The 20342-nt window shown below is 33.7% G+C and overlaps 1 protein-coding gene across 2 annotated transcripts in view; it reads left to right on the top strand.

The window, feature by feature from the left end:
- The window catches only part of LOC128212074 (uncharacterized), a 35198-nt gene extending 19949 nt beyond the window's left edge, over nucleotides 1–15249 (top strand). For both annotated transcript variants that reach the window (XM_052917324.1, XM_052917334.1), the window contains exons 2-7: nucleotides 9351–9507; nucleotides 10424–10508; nucleotides 10751–11079; nucleotides 11465–11507; nucleotides 11918–12028; nucleotides 14067–15249. In XM_052917324.1, coding sequence (XP_052773284.1) covers nucleotides 10792–11079; nucleotides 11465–11507; nucleotides 11918–12028; nucleotides 14067–14464 — 840 coding nt within the window. In that variant the 5' untranslated portion in view covers nucleotides 9351–9507; nucleotides 10424–10508; nucleotides 10751–10791 and the 3' untranslated portion in view covers nucleotides 14465–15249. The remainder of the gene's footprint in view (nucleotides 1–9350; nucleotides 9508–10423; nucleotides 10509–10750; nucleotides 11080–11464; nucleotides 11508–11917; nucleotides 12029–14066) is intronic.
- The last annotated feature ends 5093 nt before the right edge of the window (nucleotides 15250–20342 follow it).

The following is a 20342-nucleotide window of genomic DNA, read 5'->3' as shown; positions in this document are numbered from 1 at the left end:
GTTTACCTAACTTTATTTTTTAATGTGTTGAAGGTGACATTAGTAAAATTGTATTACGATTGCCCCCGAGTTGTGTTATATTTAGAACACTACACATATCCGGATGTTGCTATTTTTAGAACCAGAAGGTATTTCCCCGCTATTCATAGGTCAATAATGGAATTTCTACATCGTCGATTAATAGTTGGAAACTCGGTTTTGTCATGAATATACGTTTAAAATAAGTAAACACTAAAAGTGCACACTGACAGTTGATTACGATACATCGAACAATTTGAGTCATTACAGTAAAACATGGATTATAAGTGAATTATACGCGTAAGAGAAGATTTTCTGTCGAAAAAAACTAATGTCAACAATCAGCATGGAATTGGGATATTCGTATCAAAGGGATATTCATGTAAGTATCCTTGAGTAGTTGTGTAAGTTTATGTGTTCAAAAATGTTTGTTTTTTAATTTCTTTGGAATTCTTAAATTTTTATTTGCTAAACGTTAAGACAGCGTTTTAATATTTCTACATGTACTATAAATATACATGTTACATACTTTACATCTACTTATAATGCACCAGTCAATTGTAACCAAAGCCCCACCAGGTCCGAGGAATAGCTGGGACTTTGACTTTCTGTCCAGCCAACCCCGGGTAAAATCCTCGTCCTGCAGGGACGAACTGATATCTGGCTCAAAGACAAAACCACCGTATTCACCCGGCACCGCGAGTCCACCTGAAAGTTAAAAACACAGCCCATTTCCCCGGCATATCCCCAGCATATCCCCAGACCTGGAGGGCCGTGGTTACAATTGACTGGTGCATTATGTACATGTTACATATTTTTAAATGTACTTATGTACATCATTTATGTATATGATATGAGTATGTAATCTTTTATTTGATTTTTTTTATCTTAGAAAAATATTAGACTTAAAAATACCCATTATTTGTTTACAAACTGCATATTTTCAAAATAAACCTGTATTAAAAGATGTACATGGTTTCGGGCTGGAAGCCACAACAGCTTGGACACAAGCGACATTCATTTGCTTGGTGTAGGTCTTGTTGAACGCCATACTGTTGTGAATCATTATCAATTATATGCACAACATCTACACATTTGTGCCTACCAACCCTTACTCTTGGCTAAAACGGATATTAGTGCAGAATGTATAATTAATACATGTGCATTTGTATTTTACGGTTGTAGTTTCTGTTGTTGATAATAAGAAGTCTAATTTCTTTCAGGCAGGAAAAGGACTGAGTCTGAATATTACTATTATATGAAGAATTCCAGCCTGCATTAAATACTTTGTTGGATCATTGAGACAGATTTGACATCCATGTCTATCCACATCTGATAGAGATGATGTGAGTATTTCATATAAAACATATTTGAGTTGGTTTTTGTTGTTTTATAAACTCACTGTTTTCAATAATCCAGTGGTTGTGGTGGTGGTGATGGTGGTGGTGATGATGAATTTTATTGATAAATTTAGTAATTTTCTTTATATTATATACATGTATGTATCAGCTTATTGTTGTTGTTTTTAAATAATGTTGAGAAATTTTAAACTGTTTATATTTTATTTTGTATATGTATGGCAGTATTATTATCTATACAAATTAGTTAGAAAGTACTTTTTTTTCTTTTACAGCACTAAACATTCTAGATGGGTAAAGACCTGTTAAATCAGCATTGACTCAGCATTGAGTAATTTTCATCTGTGCAGACACTACAAGTGCAAACGCATGGGGACAAACCAAACTTCAAATGTTGAAGAGTGAAGAATCATTGTGAAAAGTTCTAAATGTTAGAATACCATTGACTAAATAAAACAAATAGACATCGATTACCAGCAGAGACTGTTTACATGTTATAATATTAAAAAGACATTAGTTGAGAACTTTCACTCTGACATTTTTGGAGGGTACTTACTAACTTACTTTTAAATTTAAATATGTAAAGAAACTCTGAATTCTGAGTTAGTATCATAAGTAAAATTCATTTATTTGAATGATTACATTTTATGAATAAGTCCAATTGAGCTTTTTACAAGAAAAAAAGGTTGATTTTTAAGCATTTTATTAGTTATAAAAATGTATAGTTACATGACATTATGTATATTTTCTTCAAAACTGAATGGTAAACTATCATAAATTGTCTTTTGAATTGTTCATTAGACATCAAAGAAAATATTTAAATGATTTCAGCAGGTTGTCTTATTATTAACTATTTTTTTATGAATTTATAAAACTGCTATATATTTTCAAACATCGAAATACTGCTCTGTTCCGAAGACTCACAAGATCAATCAAAATGAATTTTTTTCCATGTGTATCAATAATATGTTCGGTTGAACGTAATTTTTCTGTTAACTGAAGTTTATTTTACCAGAAACTGTTGTGTTTATTTCATAATCTCTGATAATGTGAAAAAAAATCAAATAAAGACAAAATATTTTTAATTAACAGTAAAAAATCTTCAAAATTTGGATAAAAGTCCCATAGTGTACCATCATAATAACTATGTTGTCCGTAAAAGCTTTATAAAAGTGTGTATTACTTATACCTTAATTCAGTTCAAATAATTATGGCCTTTAAGGATTTGTGTTTTCATAATATAGATTTCCTGTTATATTGAGCTTTTTCAATTTGTGTTGATGTTTTGTTTTATGTACAATTACTACTTCTATTTCCTAACTTTTGTCTCATTTATCAAATTGAATTGTTACATATTTAAGTGAAAAAACACACACACTATTTTTAAAGATGCACTCTTACTCCCCAATAAGACTTATGAAATTAATATTATTGTTTTCATTTTTCAAAATGGGTTGATAGATGTCAACAACAATGTTTCTAATGAAGGAGTTCAATTTGCTAATAAGAATGAACTTAAAACACGGTATTTCTGCCTTGTGATACTATAATAGACCACAGTAAATCTTTTAGCAATCACCAATTGATCATTTAATATTTGTCATGCATTCTGCTATTATAAACAGGGTGACAAGCTTGTTATCAGTAAACGATATTTCAGTAAATGCATTATTTAGTAAGTAGTTATTGTTTTTTCACTCAATTTGATGTGTTGATTTCAAATAAGAGTTCACTTTAAAGATGCTCATTTAAAGATAATGAACAGACACACAAAACTAGACACATTTGATACTAACTATAGGAATGATTATTGTTTTATATATAGGTGACCTCTGATTTGTTTTGGAGATATATGGGTGTTATTCTTTATTGTCTTTAGTTTCTTATACATTTAAGGATTTTTGCTTTTCTGGTATATATTACAATGTAATTTAATGCAAATGAAAACACACTTTAAACTGGACACATTTGATACTAATGATATAAATGATAATTGTTTACATGTACTCTGATTTGTTATGAAGATATTCATAAAGGGGTGTTTTTCATGTTATTATACATTTTGGACTTGATTTAGTATTGCTTTTCAGGTATATATTCATTTAATGCACAAAGAAATTATTTTAAGTGTTCAGTATCACTTTCACACATTGTTTACTATTTTTTTTTTTTGCATATTTGGCCTATTTATGCTTATATGTGAATTGTTGTATTTCAAAACCTTTATGAAAAATAGAAACAGTATTATTTCCTTCATACATAGTCTGATACATATTCAGTTTGAATGCGTTATTTTTATCATATTTGAAAAAAAATGCCATTGTCCAATAAGACATATGCTGTTTTTGTGTTAATATCAACTAAAACATCCATTTTCAACTCTTCTTTACTATGTAAATGAAGAAGTTAACATTAGTATTATTAAACAGCTAAAAACAAGGCATGTTATGTTATAAATGCATTTCATCTAGTAAACAATGTTCACTTTTTATATAACAGTTCAATAATTATGTTCTATTTATGTTTGCAACTTTACAGTTCAATAATTATGTTCTATTTATGTTTGCAACTTTTGGACGAAATGATAATGTTTATTAAAGTACTACACAAATTGTTGAATTGTTATTTCATATCACTTCTTCATGATGAATGAGGTAACTTATTCTTCCCTACAAGTTGTCATTCCAGCATGGCGACGTTGCCCCCTCCCCCTTTATGATTAGAACTGCAGTGTACATGAACAATAACTCTATTTCAGCGTATTGCAAGAGTTATTCCCTTTGTATCTTTTCCTATCCGGAGCATAACTAGAAAACTACTTTTTTTGGAATTTCATTAAACATCATTCAATGGTATTTAGTACAACGAGAGGAAGTGCAGTGCACAATGACTATAGCTGTTTTTAAGCTAATTACATAATTATTGCCCTTTGCCGCTTTTTCTTGACCAGAACATTACTTTAAAACTACTTATGGTATTGAAATAAAACTTGGTATATGGGTATGTGGCAATGACAAAAAGTACAGTGCACAAGCACCCTAATTCTGTCGTGTTCATTAATGTACCCCACCCCTAATGAAATGTTCAACTTGAAAATCTTCAATTTCAATGCTTTTGCCTATGTTGTCATGCAGAAAACTACAAACATTTTGAGAATTTCATAGATGCGGTTCAATACACCATAATATGCTTGTTGACCTTGACATTACTTGTTTTTCAACATATAACAAGTGCATAAACTATTAAACGGCGCCCTTTGATGCTTTGCATCAATGGTCTTTCTTGTCTTATCTATTTCGTTCTAAATACATTTATCGATTTGAAGAATAATGCAAAGTCAAACACTTTGGTAAGATTCTATTGATAAAACATGTCATGCTGCGGCTGATGCTAAATTCTGAAATTCCTGCAGTCATGCAGGCATGTTTAGTTTTCCGTCCAGAGAGTATTATCATTACTTTTCTTCACTTTGAAAAGGGAGGGTAGTCGGCACATACGGATATTACACAATTACCATTGAACAAGAATTAAAGAGACTCTATTTAATGTGTAAGACAACGATAGTTTCTGTTTTTGATTTGATTGGAACATAACACGCAACGCGTATTCTTTATACTTAAAAATCAGAGGCGTTTCCTCATGCAAAACGTATATGGAGGATATTCTTAATGATATTGATTATAGCGAATCTTGAAACTAGTTTTGGTCATAGGCCATTGTTATATCCTATAAGTTACCGATTTTTGCGGGAAAATTCATAGCTAATCATTTTTTTAATATAATATTTTTATTTGTACTCTAAACATAATCATATGTTTACGAAGGTGTGACTGGCAAAGTGAAAAATAGAATGTGGACTGAAAGAGTATACGAGCTAAGTATACGGTCTGAACTAGTCCAGGAGTTGTGTCAAACTTACAGGAACGTATACCATGTTAAAGTGCTTGCTCCTCCAATAACTACAGACTTCTACTACCTTCTTCTAGAATATCCATATATCCCTATCAACTTAACCTTGTATTGATCAAGACATTCTTTGTTATTGTGTTTGCAGTCTAATGCGAAATAAACTCCTCACTGAAGAGGTTGCCGAGTGGCAAATTTAGTGTTTTAAATAGCAGGTGGCATTAGCAAAAAAAGCTAAACACCATTAATAAAATCAATTTTCTCCTACTTGTATTGCTTTCGCTAGAGTGACTGTTGTAGCTGCTGAAATTATTATTTTTGGTAATGGTATAAGTATTATTTGTTCAAGTATGTAATATTTTGAACTATCTCCTTAAATATGATACAGTATTAATATTCCTATTTAATACTTAATCGTTTTCAGCAAAAGCTGACTAAAACACAGCAACGTGTACATGAAGTATGAACGGAGGATGGACAACGAGGAAGTTGACTCCTTCATCAAGAACCAATTCTTTAACTACTGTGTTTTCGTACTTGTATTGTTAATAGACATGTTATTAGAATAATAAAAAACTAACAGTGCAAGCTCTTGTTTATTCCGGCATGATGATGATGATGATGATGATGATGATGATGATGATGATGATAGTAGTGATGGTCGTGGTCGTGGCGGTTGGTGTGATAATGATGATGATGATGATGATGGTATTGGTGGTGGGTGTGATGATGATGATGATGATGATGATGATGATGATGATGATGATGATTAAAAGTAATTGGTAACATTGAAAGCCCGTATCGCTGTTCTAGCTCCAACATCGTTGCGCACATTATTTTCAACATTCTCTATGACATCTCCATTTTATACTTCGGGCATGTTAAACATGACTGCTATAGTTTGACCAGAAATTATTGAGATTTATGTTTTTATACATAAAACTAGAACAAAACATAGCATCAATTGTTTGTTTGTATCATGATGTTGAACACAACATATATTCATGGTTCACAATATGAAATCACCAGCTTTCAATATTTTGTAAGTCCGCCTTCCTGAGTAATACATGCTTTAATCCTCATGGGCATACTCACTATCAAAGAAGTTATCAAATCAGGGTCCATAGTGTCCCAGAAACTGACTAGCTCCTGCTTCATAGCATCTATGGTGGTTAGGTTTTTTCTGGTTGATATTGTTCTTCATTAGCCCCCAAATATTTTCAATAGGATTTAGGTCAGGACTGTAGCTTGGCCTAAACAAAACTGTGACATTTTCCGCTAAGTTCCAGGATTTTGCATGTTTATCCGTATAATTGTCTGGCCTTTACCCTGACCTTTATTAAGGTCATATAATAGTTATAGGGAGTATAAGACCAAGCCGGTCGAGGTTCGTTTTATGTCTTAGTGTGTATAACTAACGAAAGCTGTTTCCCATAGTTTACTCTTCGTCTCTAATTACATAGGAATCGTACATCAACATGAATCATGAAACATGAGGCACGAAGCACGAAGCAACACACTGAAATATAATATAAACAGTTATCAGTTAAATGCATCATCCCATTTAGTTATTAAAATAGGTTAAAGAAAAGGTTTATCTCATACAATAATCACGTGCTTAGTGGCCCGTATTAACAAACGACTAATGAGATAAATAGCATTTCTTACAAAGATAATACAGTAATGGCAACAACAATTAAACATGTGACATCAACAACTACAGATACACTTACAAGTTTATGGAACTGAGTGTTCTCACTGTATACATGTCTCTCATCTCTCATCCATGGTGTCTGTTAAATCTGGTCATTGTGGTTACTACTGTAAACAATTATGAACACAGTGAAACACATACAAAGGGTAACTTAAAAGGAACTTCTATCTTGAAATACTGTGATAGAACAGAATTTACCAAACCTTCCCAAAATACAGAGTGCACAACCAATACAACATATTGCAATTAAAAGAATAACACACTAGAATGCATTTAATACATACCAAACATGGAAATACTTCCAAGAACTAATTAAAATGATAAGACTCTAAAAGTACGCCAAAAGCTTCAATCCTGGCAGATTGCTGTTCTCACAACAACATCAATATCAGGGGGGAAGGTAGAGGTCAACACAAAATATAAGAACTGGAGCAGACAACACTTTTTACTAAATGCTGAAATATCCACAGGGCTACATCCGTATGTTTTGGATCATTATCTTGTTGCAAATTCCATTCATTTTCATTTCCATACAAAACCTGGGCTGTTGGACGCAAATGTCCATGAAGAATGTCTGTATACCGCTTACTGGTAAATTACCCTCGAAGACACACAGTGGCATCACTCCAAAGCGACATACCCCACCCCACACATGGAACTTAGGACTGTGTTTTGGTCGCTGGTAAAGTGGAGATTTATCGTCTTTAGTCCACATTTTCATACCATTTGGGTAGAGCCAAAAAGAGCTTTCATCAGAGATTATCACATTATCCTAGTTATAGTCTGTGTGACGCAAACACCAATCCAACCTCTTCTGTTTTTGCTCTGACCTCATGAGTTGGGATGACGTTGCATTCTTTTTTTCCCAGCCTAAGGAATGAAGCTCTTTCCTCATGGTCTCTTCGGGACGTGACTAAACCCAAACAATCTTTCTTTTCTCAGATGCACTCATTTCAACACTTTTAAGGTCGTCTGCGCAAATGTAAACAAAGGGAGATCACTCTAACAGAATACTGTGAAATTTAAGGGAAGAGTTGCATCCCCTTATATTAAAAGAAGTTAATTGATGATGAGCACAAAACAAATATGTTGCCACATCAAAGTTGTTAATAAAATTCTCAATAATTTCTGGTCAAACTAAATGTTGTGGCGTTTAGCACAGGCTGTAGCTATGCGGCAGGTCTTGTCTGGACTAATGCTGATAAAAATAGTTAAACTAGCCAAGATTATTCATATAATAGACATTAAAATGGGTACTTGTGAATAAATACACTTGACTGATAATTGACTGTTCGAACCTAGTTATATTATTCGAATAATATTTACAAAAACTTACCTCTGTGTGCAACACGTAAAAACGCCACTCGAGTCTTCCAAAGGCCCATTCTATGCAAACACAGGTTCTAGCGTGGGCTATCTGTTACCTCTCCTTATCAGGAGAGTCTGCGTCCAGAAACGGCGTCATAAGGAATGGCCGTAAAGGATATCTGGTGAAAATAATATTACATGTAATATCAATAATAAAATAATAAAAAGTGTCCCTTAGTTACAATCACATAATGCAAAGTCTATATCGCAACTGATTTCTTCTTATGACATCATGCTTTATATAGTATAAGATATTTTACTTACCCACTATCTCCAAGCAACACCCCGTCTTCCAAACACCGGTTATCCCGTTGTAGCCTGTTACAGAGCCACGCCGTCCTAAGCAAGTAACAAATGGCTATTAATTAAAAAGATATATTAATAAAGGCTAATGTTTTTACAAATACCTAAATCATATATGCATTCTTTTTGTTTTTATCATAAAAATATTTTTTGCATTGTTAGCTGCATGTCTCCAGCTCAAACCCCTCAAACGTCAAATCCTGGATTCCTCCCTGATTATGGTTAAGATAAGAGTTGTAAGCAGGTTAGATACATTTCAAGGTGGACCAATTGTAAAACTGTTTATGACAAATATCACATGCTAACCAAACCCCAAATATCCATTATAGATCGATCAATGGGTTGAGTTTCGGATTGTATGACCGTTTTGGTCTTAGACGAGTTGGCGGAAACAATTTGATAAAGCGTTTTAAGAAGAAGATCTTTAGAAGGTCATGAATATGTTTACAAAACCTGAGATGAAGTTTGACATCCTCTTTCATATCATAAATTCCCGAGACCCTATATCTATACATAAGGATTTGGGCAATCATGGAGTCAAACAATGACAGCTGTCATAACATCCAGACTAAGTCTACTGAATATTGATAAAAGGTTATTGTATGCTTTGAAAGCTTGATCGTTCAGTAGTCCATATAAACAGCCGCTTCAGAGTCTTAATTTTTTGATAATTTTTGTTGTAGTACGAGCGCAATCTTCGACCTGTTTACACATAAAGTGCTGACGTCACTGGTGCGCGCGCATATCTCGGGGAGTTCGAGATCAGCTGTAGAAAAAGCAAGACGTACTTTGATAAACTGCTTAATAAAGACCTCACGTGTTCTTTCCCAAAAGTTAATGGTAAGCTAGGTTTGGTCTAAGTAAATAATAGGGAATACTTTATTGTGTTGGGAACACAATAAATATCCAAATGTTAAAAAACGTTCCCTTAACGCGCATTATTGTGGCTAGATCGTTCAGTGACTTAACAGCATTTCCTAAACTTCTGGTATAGTAAAATTGTATACCCATGTAACAAAAGCTATGGACATTTTCAATCTGTTGAGTGTCGATAGTAGTAGTAGTAGTAGTAGTAGTAGTAGTAGTAGTAGTAGTACTAGTACTAGTACTAGTAGTAGTAGTAGTAGTAGTAGTAGTAGTTAACGTTACTTTGCTACAAAAAGTCTGCTGGTCCCAAGCCCAGAAAAAGGAGACGGCGGTGGCAATCTAACATGTAATTATATAAAACTTTTATAGAACATATTACGCGTACTTGTTTATACGTTTTATAGTCCATCTGATATAGAATATCAATTTGTTTCTCTTAATCGTTTACTATGTCTTACTATGTACCGTCCCATTTTTTACTGAAAATAAACATAACCATCCAATATTTAATTTGAAAATGAATTATTAGAAAATACGTTTTGAAATGTATTGTTTGCCTGTAAATTGTTTAAAATAGTTTTCATTATTATATAAATAACTAAAAATAACAATCAGCGCGATATGGTAAAACTGGCATGTCGAGCGCATGCACATCTTACGCTGGAGATATGACGTTTCTTGTAACTAAACATTGAATGCCGTCGTCCATTGTGTAACATACTGTAGCATTGTGTAACCATTTGTAAGGTTCATCGGTATTTTAAGGTATTTTTCGTTTTACTTTTAAAATTATCCCCAATCACTAGCAGTTCTAAACTTATAAATAACTACGATTTATATAAAAACGTCACAATTCTCACCAATTCAAAACCATTAATGTACTTTTCAGCATTTTGTTTGCATTCAAAGTGGAAACACCATACAACACCGTTATCCTGCTAGAAAAAGTGTTCCGGTCTCTAGCTAAGTAAAAGGTGAAAGTAGTTGCATTTTATCATTTAAGTTTATGAAAATATATATGATTAAAAATATTTTCAACAAAGCACCGTTTTAATTTATTCAGTTATAGTTCTCTAAATTTCGCATTATTGATATCAAACTTAATCGTTTGGTTTATTGGCTAAGTTATGTAATTGAATTCAAATACAGTATGATACAAACAAGTAAGGCGTACTTTTAATTATAATTTTAATATATCTATAAAATACGAAAATAGACACCAGGGGAACGACCTGAAGTTTCTTTATATCGCAAACAATGGGTCTTGGTTGCACGTGTATGATTACATTACAACTTGCATGTGTGGGATTAGTCACACTGACAATTGTACAGTCACTCCTTTTCCTCGTCTTGGCTGTATCATGGAGAATCCATAAGGAACCGCCGCCATTGGAGACCAACACTTACTGTGTGACATGCGATGACATCAGACAATCGCACCCCTACACGGAAAAAGAACATCTCATCGATGCATGGAGACAAATACATAACGATTCGGTATGCTGTGGTCCAACTCGCAGAGTTATGGAGCTCCGCATTCGAAAAGTAATGAGCATATTTGATGATTTTGCGTTTAAAATATGTTTAACTAGTTAATTTATATTTTGTTACTAGAACTATTCAACAAACCATATTTCAACTAGTTATATTAGCTGTAAACCTTTGTAAATGGATTTGTTTTGGGGTTGTTGTTTTTTCATTTCTATAGTGATGACAAGCACTTCAAAACCAGCCCATCATTTCCATTATTATTGGAATTTCTCGAAAATAAATCGATTCATTTCGATATCTTTTATGAGAAGTTAGAAGTGCATGAAAGTAATCTATACTATTGCGACATTTTTTTCTCGTGGTTTTGTGTTTAAAAAAGATTTATAAGTAATGCTATCTATGCATATGTCTACATGGTAGTGTGTGTTTTTTTTCTCAGGAGATGAAAAAACGATACGTCGAGAACGGACAAGCAAATCCGAGTTAGTTAGTTTTTTTTATTGATGTTTAGAGCTCGTATCTATATCTTTTTAAAATGATATATAAAAATATATAAAGCCGATTTCTTTTAAAAAGTTGTCACCCCATTTGTATTTTATGTTTGAATATGTACATGAATATGTACATTGTAAAAAAATGTATTTCAAATGTCCTGAACCTTATCAATTCAATAGAAACATTCCTTTTGCATGGACCAATGAAATAATTTCTTCCAAGATTTCAATATGAAACGAGCAAACGTAATGAATATTAACTGTTTCATTAAAATTCGATTTGTTATTCTGACTCATAACTTTAAGAAGGTAAATGTTATCCTATAATTTTAATAAAGGTAAACAAGTTACTAAAAATGCATGCAGTGATTTTTGGTTTTATTTATACTTAAATACAGGTCAATTGGTCGGAGAATCGTTTATCCCCGACTGTGAGTGGTACGGAATGAAAACGCCTACAGCTAAACTTGTTGGGGTGGTAGATAGCGTACCAAGTGATATAGTCCAAGGTAATCATACTAACGTCAAGAAAGTTTGAGTGAGATTTTAAATTCGATAGTATACAAATTAAATGACCATATGATATGTTTTGAAAAATATAAAGAAGTAATTATGATGAAAAATATATGGACAATTAAAACATGCACATAACCATATTCGAATTTGCATCCTCCGGAATGTTGTTGCCGGGATAGTACAAACACTGACTTGTTTATTGTATTGCATGTTTTTACGGTCAATATCCAATATCATATACATCTAAATGCTTCGGAAAGTACCGCGGAAATAGATAGCTAGTGCTCTGACAATGTTATTTTGCGCATGAAACAGTTTAAATAAATCGGACAAAATCATACAAAGAAAGAGTAGTGCCGGATCCGGAATTAAGTGATATACATTTAACTGTTAATCCAGAGGTCACATGTTCGATTCCCTACCTTATAACTACCAAGAACTATCTTTAAAAATGATGATTGGCGCATTTCAAAGAACCCAATTATATTTAACAATGTTTGATTGCGTATAAACATACAAAATAGTTCTGGGGGAATCAAGGGATTTAAAACTGAGTGCATCAGAAGGTCCCTTTCGTGTAATCATGCATTATGTGTATGGCAGACATTGACTAAACACTTTGTCTAACTGTGTTATGAAATTTAAACATTCACATAAATGTATGCACAAGTACATTTAAAATATAACTTAAACACCGTTATAGACGTCAGATAAACACGTCTATGATATGTCGCGAAATGGATGAGCATATATGTTTTTAAATAATAATTGAGGAATGCAAAAGTTACTCAAATTATTTATTTATGTATTATAACAATATTAATTAAAACCATTTGCAATTTGATCAGAATGTGCATTTTGAATGTCCTTCCCGTGAAAAAGTGCACTCCTCGTAGCCCTTTCCGCTGAGCATCTTTTATTAAACTTAATTAAACCTGCCTAATATTAATGAAAATGTACAAAATTACACAAACTATTTACGTTTCGTATAATATTAATATTAAATAAACATCGTGGGCAATTGAATAATAATGGGCAGTTTGAATGTTCTTTTCGTAATCATTCGTTCTTTCCGCGGAAAGAGTCATTTTCACTAGTTAGTTTCTCGGTGAGGTTACTATACAACATAGCTGATTTATTCTAGTCATAAAGTGAGATTATTGTATGAAGTGTTTTAATATGACGACGACTTAATTGAAAAATATATTCATTATGATGTATTTTCTAACATTCATACAATAGCACGTCTTATTTTGTGAAAAGAAGTAATTTGATTATTTTCGTTTGAAATTCTCGCCTTTCCCGCGTTGGATTTTAGGCCTCTCTTTAATACGATACATGGAAAAAACAAATGTTCCCTTTTTACGCAGGTTTATGTTGTGCATTAGTCATGCGTAAACATGCTGACGTAAAAAGTGTATTTCAGAACAAATTACTAACTGAATGCAATTGGCTTCATTTGGCCAATACGGCCGATCTACATAGGCGTTTCAAATGCAGTAAGACATAAGTATTTGAGGGCAATGTTAACACAGATCATCAGAAACATAATTTTTAGTACGAAAAGAAAGAACAAAACGTTTGGCTGGTGTCCCCACAACAATGAGGGAGGGATATACACGGGGGCCCAGTGTGACAGTGTGGTACGCTGTTGCATGTTCTAAAATCAGAGTAGCTTTAAACAGCAATACATCTCTGTGCACCATACCAACAGTCTATAAAGACTGATATTATGAAGTCTTCTGGTTATCTTTTCTTTTATAGCCGCACATTCAGTGCAAACATTCATGCATTTCAATGAAACATTCATTCATTTCAAGCTTGAAGGAAAAATCCTTACTAAGAAATCAGTCTACTACAAAGTGTCCTCAACGCTTAATGTTAATACCACGGGAACAAACAAAACGATAACTTCATCAAGTCATAACCTTAATCTACTGGTCCACATATCTGTTTGGCCAATGTGCTTTGTGTAACGTTCGATCAATATAGAAATCGACATTCGAGTTTATCTTTTTTTCTTTTGTTTAGGTCATTCTAAACTTCGATGGAACAAAAACGGCCACACACGCACCGCAAACAAATGCATTCATCTCGAGCTTGAGGGAGAAATCTTCATCAAGAGACCAGGCTACTACATAGTATCTTCAACGCTGATTGTTAATACCACAGGAACGAACAATACAACACAAATATTCGGACACAACTTTAATCTGCTGTCCCACCGATATGGAACAACAAGTGTTCTTATGCATCGCCAAAAATCTATCAAAGAATCCGACAATGTTATTTTTACAAGTTTTATATCCGCGGCTTTTAAGTTGTATGTAAATGATAGAATATCTATATCTGTCAGCGATCCAAATTATTTAGCTAATGACAGTTCTAACGACCATTTCACTGCATACTACACGTACGATATGTCTTAAATCCGTTCAACTTGTCCATACTAAAATAGTTTGTATCGAAACGCACGGATTACATTTTGTCTGTCTTTAAAAAATCAAAAGTTTGATTTACCATTGTGTTTAAAAATGAACCGTCCAATAATATTTTTTAACCTTCGCTGTATCAATAATACTTATCTAGGAGTGTTTCATTGTAATTGACACTGATGCAGTCATTTATCATTATTGTGTAATCTGCGTCATATTACTTACACAGCTTCAATGTGGTTGTTTGTATTGATTTTGACTCTAACCGATTAATTTTATGATAAGAAAAACAAGTGCTTATGTAAACACAGTGTAATTTTGTTATGTTTGATTGCAAAAAAGCAACATTAGCATAGAATGTGTTATAACGTTTGACTCACGGATCATATCAACCGGATGTGTAATGTCTGTCCATCAACACTCCAACGGTTGATATACAGTTGTTGTTGACAATGACTCATCCATTCAATAGTATTTTTCAATCTTCGCTTTATCAACAAGTTATATCCAAGAGTTTTTTTATTGTATTTGACATAGATGCTTTCATTTATCATTATTGTGTATTCTTCGATATATTACTTAGACAGCTCCAATGTTGTTTTTTGTACTGTGTTTGACACTGACCGATTAATTTAATAATAAGAAAAACAAGTGCTTTTGTAAACACAAATGTAAAATATGTAATTGTGTGATGCATTGTATGTGCTGTAATGTTTGAATCACGGATCATATCAACCTGCTGTGAAATACATTGATACTGAATACAAGTTCTTCTCCTTCGCCTTATTTGTTACAAAAGTTGTTATCCTAACGAGTATTAGTGCTAACATTTGACGATTAATTCAATTCACATAACAATCATGTAAAAGCTTTCATGAACCCTAGCGAGTCACTTCCATCCTTTCTGTGATTTACTAGTTAACTTTAAGGTACTTGCAACCTCAGGGGTTTTATTGGGGAAGAGGTGTTGAAACTTTGATGTACATGAAAACAGCATCAAAACAAGAAATGTTTGTGAAACATAATGCCCCCGACACCTTGAACGGCATGTTGTCAAGAATACTTGAACAATTTAATAAAATATATTCAAATATACATGTATCCTCCTGCCGGCAGGGTCTCTGTCAATGTGATTGTGACCTTTCGCGTTCACATTCACTGTGATCTTAACTTTGGACCCGGTGACCCCATACTCCATCTTATGTCCATGTCAAGTTTGAGGACCATAGTCCTAAGCATTGTCTAGTTTTCTATCGGACGTTTGTGCTATATCAAGAGTTCCTACATTGATATAAAGATTAATGATTTAATAAGCACTTGTATATATTGCTAAAAAAGTAAACAAGTGTACCTGGTGGGTAATTTTGCAAAACCAAATAAGCGGGACGTTCTTATTGGGTAACAAATTGCCGTTTGTTATATATATTTATATGTCTTACAGCTCGTGTCTTTATTACACTTACATTATAGCACGCTTATTCTGATTCTGCATCGAAAAAACTGCATAAAGTTTCCATGCCAGATATAAAAGGTGTTTAAACATACACACGTTGGCGATATGGTGCCCATGTTAAGAGCAGAAGCTGTCAAAAAAGAAAAAGATGTAAAAACTCAAAAAAATATGAAAACTTGAAATATGTACAAGAGATACATTTTGAGTAAAAACACATTTTCAAGACACGCAGTTTTCTATTTTCACTTAGTAAACAAGCAATCATTCAGCTTATAGGTTTTAAAAAAAAAACGAGAGAAGCTTACAGGTCAGGTCTCCTGGTAGGCGTATTTATGTTACTATCAAAGAGAATTAAACGTAATAACCAGGTCAAAATACCCCCCAAAACATCAAAATACTTAATGAATTAATTAATTTAACACGATAATTGTAAGCGTTGCATTATAAGACTCTCTTTAATACAATAAATACAAAAATAACTTTTTCTTCTTTTATATAAATGTATGTTTATTGATCATGCGTAAACATGTTGAGGTTAACATGTAATTCAGAACAAAAGAAATTGGCTTTATAATGCCGTTACGGCTAACCAACATAGGCGTTTCAGATGCAGTAAGATATGAACTATTTGTTGACTAGGTTAATACAGGTCATCAGAAAAATACGGAACGTTTCCGTTAAGTACGAAAACACAAACATATAGCATGCTCCCCCAAAACACTATCAGCCTTCCGGGAGGAACATTAAAGGGGGCCCGTCTTTCAGTGCTGTACGCTTTTGCATGTTCAAGAACCAGAGTAGCTTTGAACACAATTACATCTGTGCACAATACCTACAATTTATCAAGACTGATATTATGAAGTCTCGTAATTCTCTTTTCTTTTATAGCCGCACATTCAGTGCAAACATTCATGCATTCATCTCAAGCTTGAAGGAACAATCCTTACTAAGAAATAAAGTGTCCTCTACGCTAGAAGTTGATACCACAAGAACGAACAATACGACAACTTTAACCAGTCGCAACCTTAATCTACTGGCCCACAGATGTGTTTGACCTATGTGCTTTGTGTAACGTTCAATCTATATTGAAATCGACATTCGAGTTTTTTTTATAAAAAAAACTTTTCTTTTGAAGGTCATTCAAAACTTCGATGGAGCAAAAACGGCCACACATTCACCGAAACAAAATGCATTCATCTCGAGCTCGAGGGAGAAATCTTTATCAAGAAACCAGGCTACTTCATAGTATCTTCCATGCTGAATGTTAATTTTACAGGAATGAACAATACTACAACAACGTTCAGTCAAAGCATTAATCTGCTCTCCCACAAATTTGGAACAACTGGTTCTCTCATGCGACGCACAAGATCCATCAGAAAATCAAAGGACTGTGTTTTTACAAGTTTTATGTCTGCGGTTTTCAAGCTACAAATGCACGATAGGATATCTGTGTCTGTGAGTAACCCTTATTATTTAGGTCTTAACTATTCAAACGATCATTTCACTGCATACTACACTTACGACATGCCCTAAATTCAGGCTGCTCGTATAACATTTCTTACTTGTCAATTGTAAACAAAAAATTTACAATATAGCACGGACAAAATTATATCAGTCTATAGACATTCCAATGGGTAAATTACGAATATTTTAATGAGTTCTTCTTTTATACTTTTCGATAAAATATGGAGTTTTACCAATAAAATAACAACAGTGAAAATATCAATCGGATATTTTCACTGCAAAATAAGTAGTGAAAACATCAGCTTTCAGAACTACTTTTAAAATCCGTTGTATTTACTTCCCCTGATCAAAACAGAACACATCACTTTGAATCAGAAAATTTGGCAAATAAAATATTCAAAATTATAAATGATATATTTGGAAATTAACAACTTACCATTTATTAGAAAAATGTTGTTTTCCCCGTTTTCTTGATCTTTAAGCTTGAGGGATAAATGCGAAGTGTCATTAAATAAAGAAGAAGATAGAAACTTTTCGCTTTCACCCCTCGAGCTGAAAGTTCGAACATTTGCTTTCATACCAAACAAAATACAGACGAAAACAACTATTCGAACATAAATAGACTGTTATATCATCAAAATGCATTTTGAACTGTTTGTTGTTGTAATACGTAATAAGAACTTCCCGAAAAAATCATTAAACACTATACAGATATACTGATATATTTTTTACCCCGCCAAAGCCTAAAAAATGTCAACCATCTAGCGTGGTCCGCATTATTACCTGGAAATCGACCTGTCTTCAAGCAAATCAGACTGGTCTCTGCCGGACAGTAAGATGACTGAATATCCATTTATCATGAAACACATTCTAAAACTAAGAAGTCATGATATAGGTCTGTAGCTGGAAGGGTCACGTTTGTTTTTGCCTTTACCTTTATATACAGGGATAATAACGTTGGTTTTCTAAATTATTGGTATTTTCTCGAGCACCAGGACTATATATAATAGTAGTGTAAGCGCTTTTATAACAGCAACTCCACCAAATAATACATGTTCATTCATTATTCCATCATGACCACGGCTTTTTCTCTTCGCGAGGGATTTTATTATTTTGTTCACTTTATCTAAGCTAATTAGGGTGACGGTGTTGTTCATAATTTGGCACTTAAGATAACACTGAAGTTCGACCAAATCATTTTCTGCTAGGATGTCATCCTCGTTTCGGTGACTAAAAACTATTGAAAAGTGGTTTTTAAATCCGTCAGTAATCCGTCATTTTTATACCTTATGTCGCCTATTTTCAACTCTGAGCAAATCTCAAAGGGTCGTTCGCTGTTTGGTTTTGACAACTCCCAAACAATTTGATAGTCGTCTTCTGCTGTTCGATTAAATTCATCATATAATTGATTTACATGGGATTCGCGGCAATTCCGCTGTATTCTCCTGAAAATGCGTTTGGCTTGGGGGTCTACCTTGAACTAACCATATGTGCCGACCGCGTCGGGCCTGCGCATGCTTCGCTTTGACTTCTTCCGTCCAATACGGTTTGGCTTTTCTGTTAAACTTATTTACAGGGAGTTGTAAGGCGGCCTGTTTCTAAGCATTGCAAAGAAATGTGTTCATAAAATCAGGGGAGCATCCATCGGTATTTTCGCCCGTGATGCTATTTAATTTGCTACTTAGTTGGCTTTGGTAGTTCGATATGTGCCCCTGTATGCATTTATTCCATGTTTTACATGTTCTATGAACTGTGGTTTGTGAGTTACTTCCTAGGTCGAGGTTAACAGAAAAAAATATTGGCGCACGAGTTGAGTATATCTCTCTCAGGTATAACCGAGAATGAGTGAAACATGTCTAATGATGAATTATGGACGAAGACATGATCAATTGTCGACTTCGTCGGGTGGTAAGTATATTCGTTGGTATTTCCTTAGTGCTCTTTCAGCAACGTAAGTTGGTTTTTAAGTATAAACATTGAATAATACGGGATTTTTGGGTTGATGACTTTGGGCCTAACTGAGAGTTTATTTGCGCATTGAAATCTCCGGCATTTCCGATCCGGGAGTAGAAGTTAAAGAGAGCACAGACGTCTTTTAGGGTCTCCTTAAAAAGTTCAATGTCGCTAGAAGACGGCATGTATATGCAGAAAAGATACGTCGGAGCCTTTTTGTGAAAAATAATCTCAATATAATAATCATTCTATCATTATCTATGGTTTTGATTTTACTTATTTTACAACGAAAATTCTTCCTAATCAGAATTGCTGTGCCTCCCTTACCACATTTTAAGAATCAAAGTGGTCCAGCGATTTATCAATAGTGTAATATGTTGTATAATTCGGATGAACGTTTTCCAAAAATGAGCTGAGTAAGGTAACAACGTATTCTCAGTAAGAAGGGCGATAGCAATCGTATTGTTATCAAGTTACTTCGAGAGAGAGTTTGCTGATGACATAATACCTCTAACTTTTCATACTAAAATATTAAGCGACATAAATATGATGAAATTAATATGAAAATGAGTTCTAGAAGAGTATGGCGTTGTAAAATGTTGCTTGCAAGACTGGATCTTTGTATTTTGTCAGTTAATATTATTATTAGTCCCTCGATGGGTCCCACTCATCAATATCGTGGTACTCGTCTCTATAAGAGTACCATGGGCTGTTTCTGTCATTTGAGCTGGAGTCCTCATCTCTGTGTTGTCGTGTGTTGTAGGAGTCATCGTATCTGTGGTAATGGCGGTATGTCTGGTGCCTTAGGTGGTCACGACGTCGCTGACGGGACTGCTCTCTTGGTGACCCATCGACTCCAAGTTTTGGGCCAAAAGTAGTTATTTTCAACTGTTTCTTCGTCTACCGGATATATGTTAAGTCGTGCGGACGAACCATGACGTCCACGAAATAATGTAAGACGTTTCACTCGGACTTTCATATCTGTCATGTTATCATGGATAT

The sequence above is a fragment of the Mya arenaria genome, chromosome 2, assembly GCF_026914265.1.
Source record: "Mya arenaria isolate MELC-2E11 chromosome 2, ASM2691426v1".
NCBI classification, from domain to species: Eukaryota; Metazoa; Mollusca; class Bivalvia; order Myida; family Myidae; genus Mya; species Mya arenaria.
Note: the sequence above shows the minus strand (reverse complement) of the source record. Positions and strands in the feature narration are given on the sequence as shown.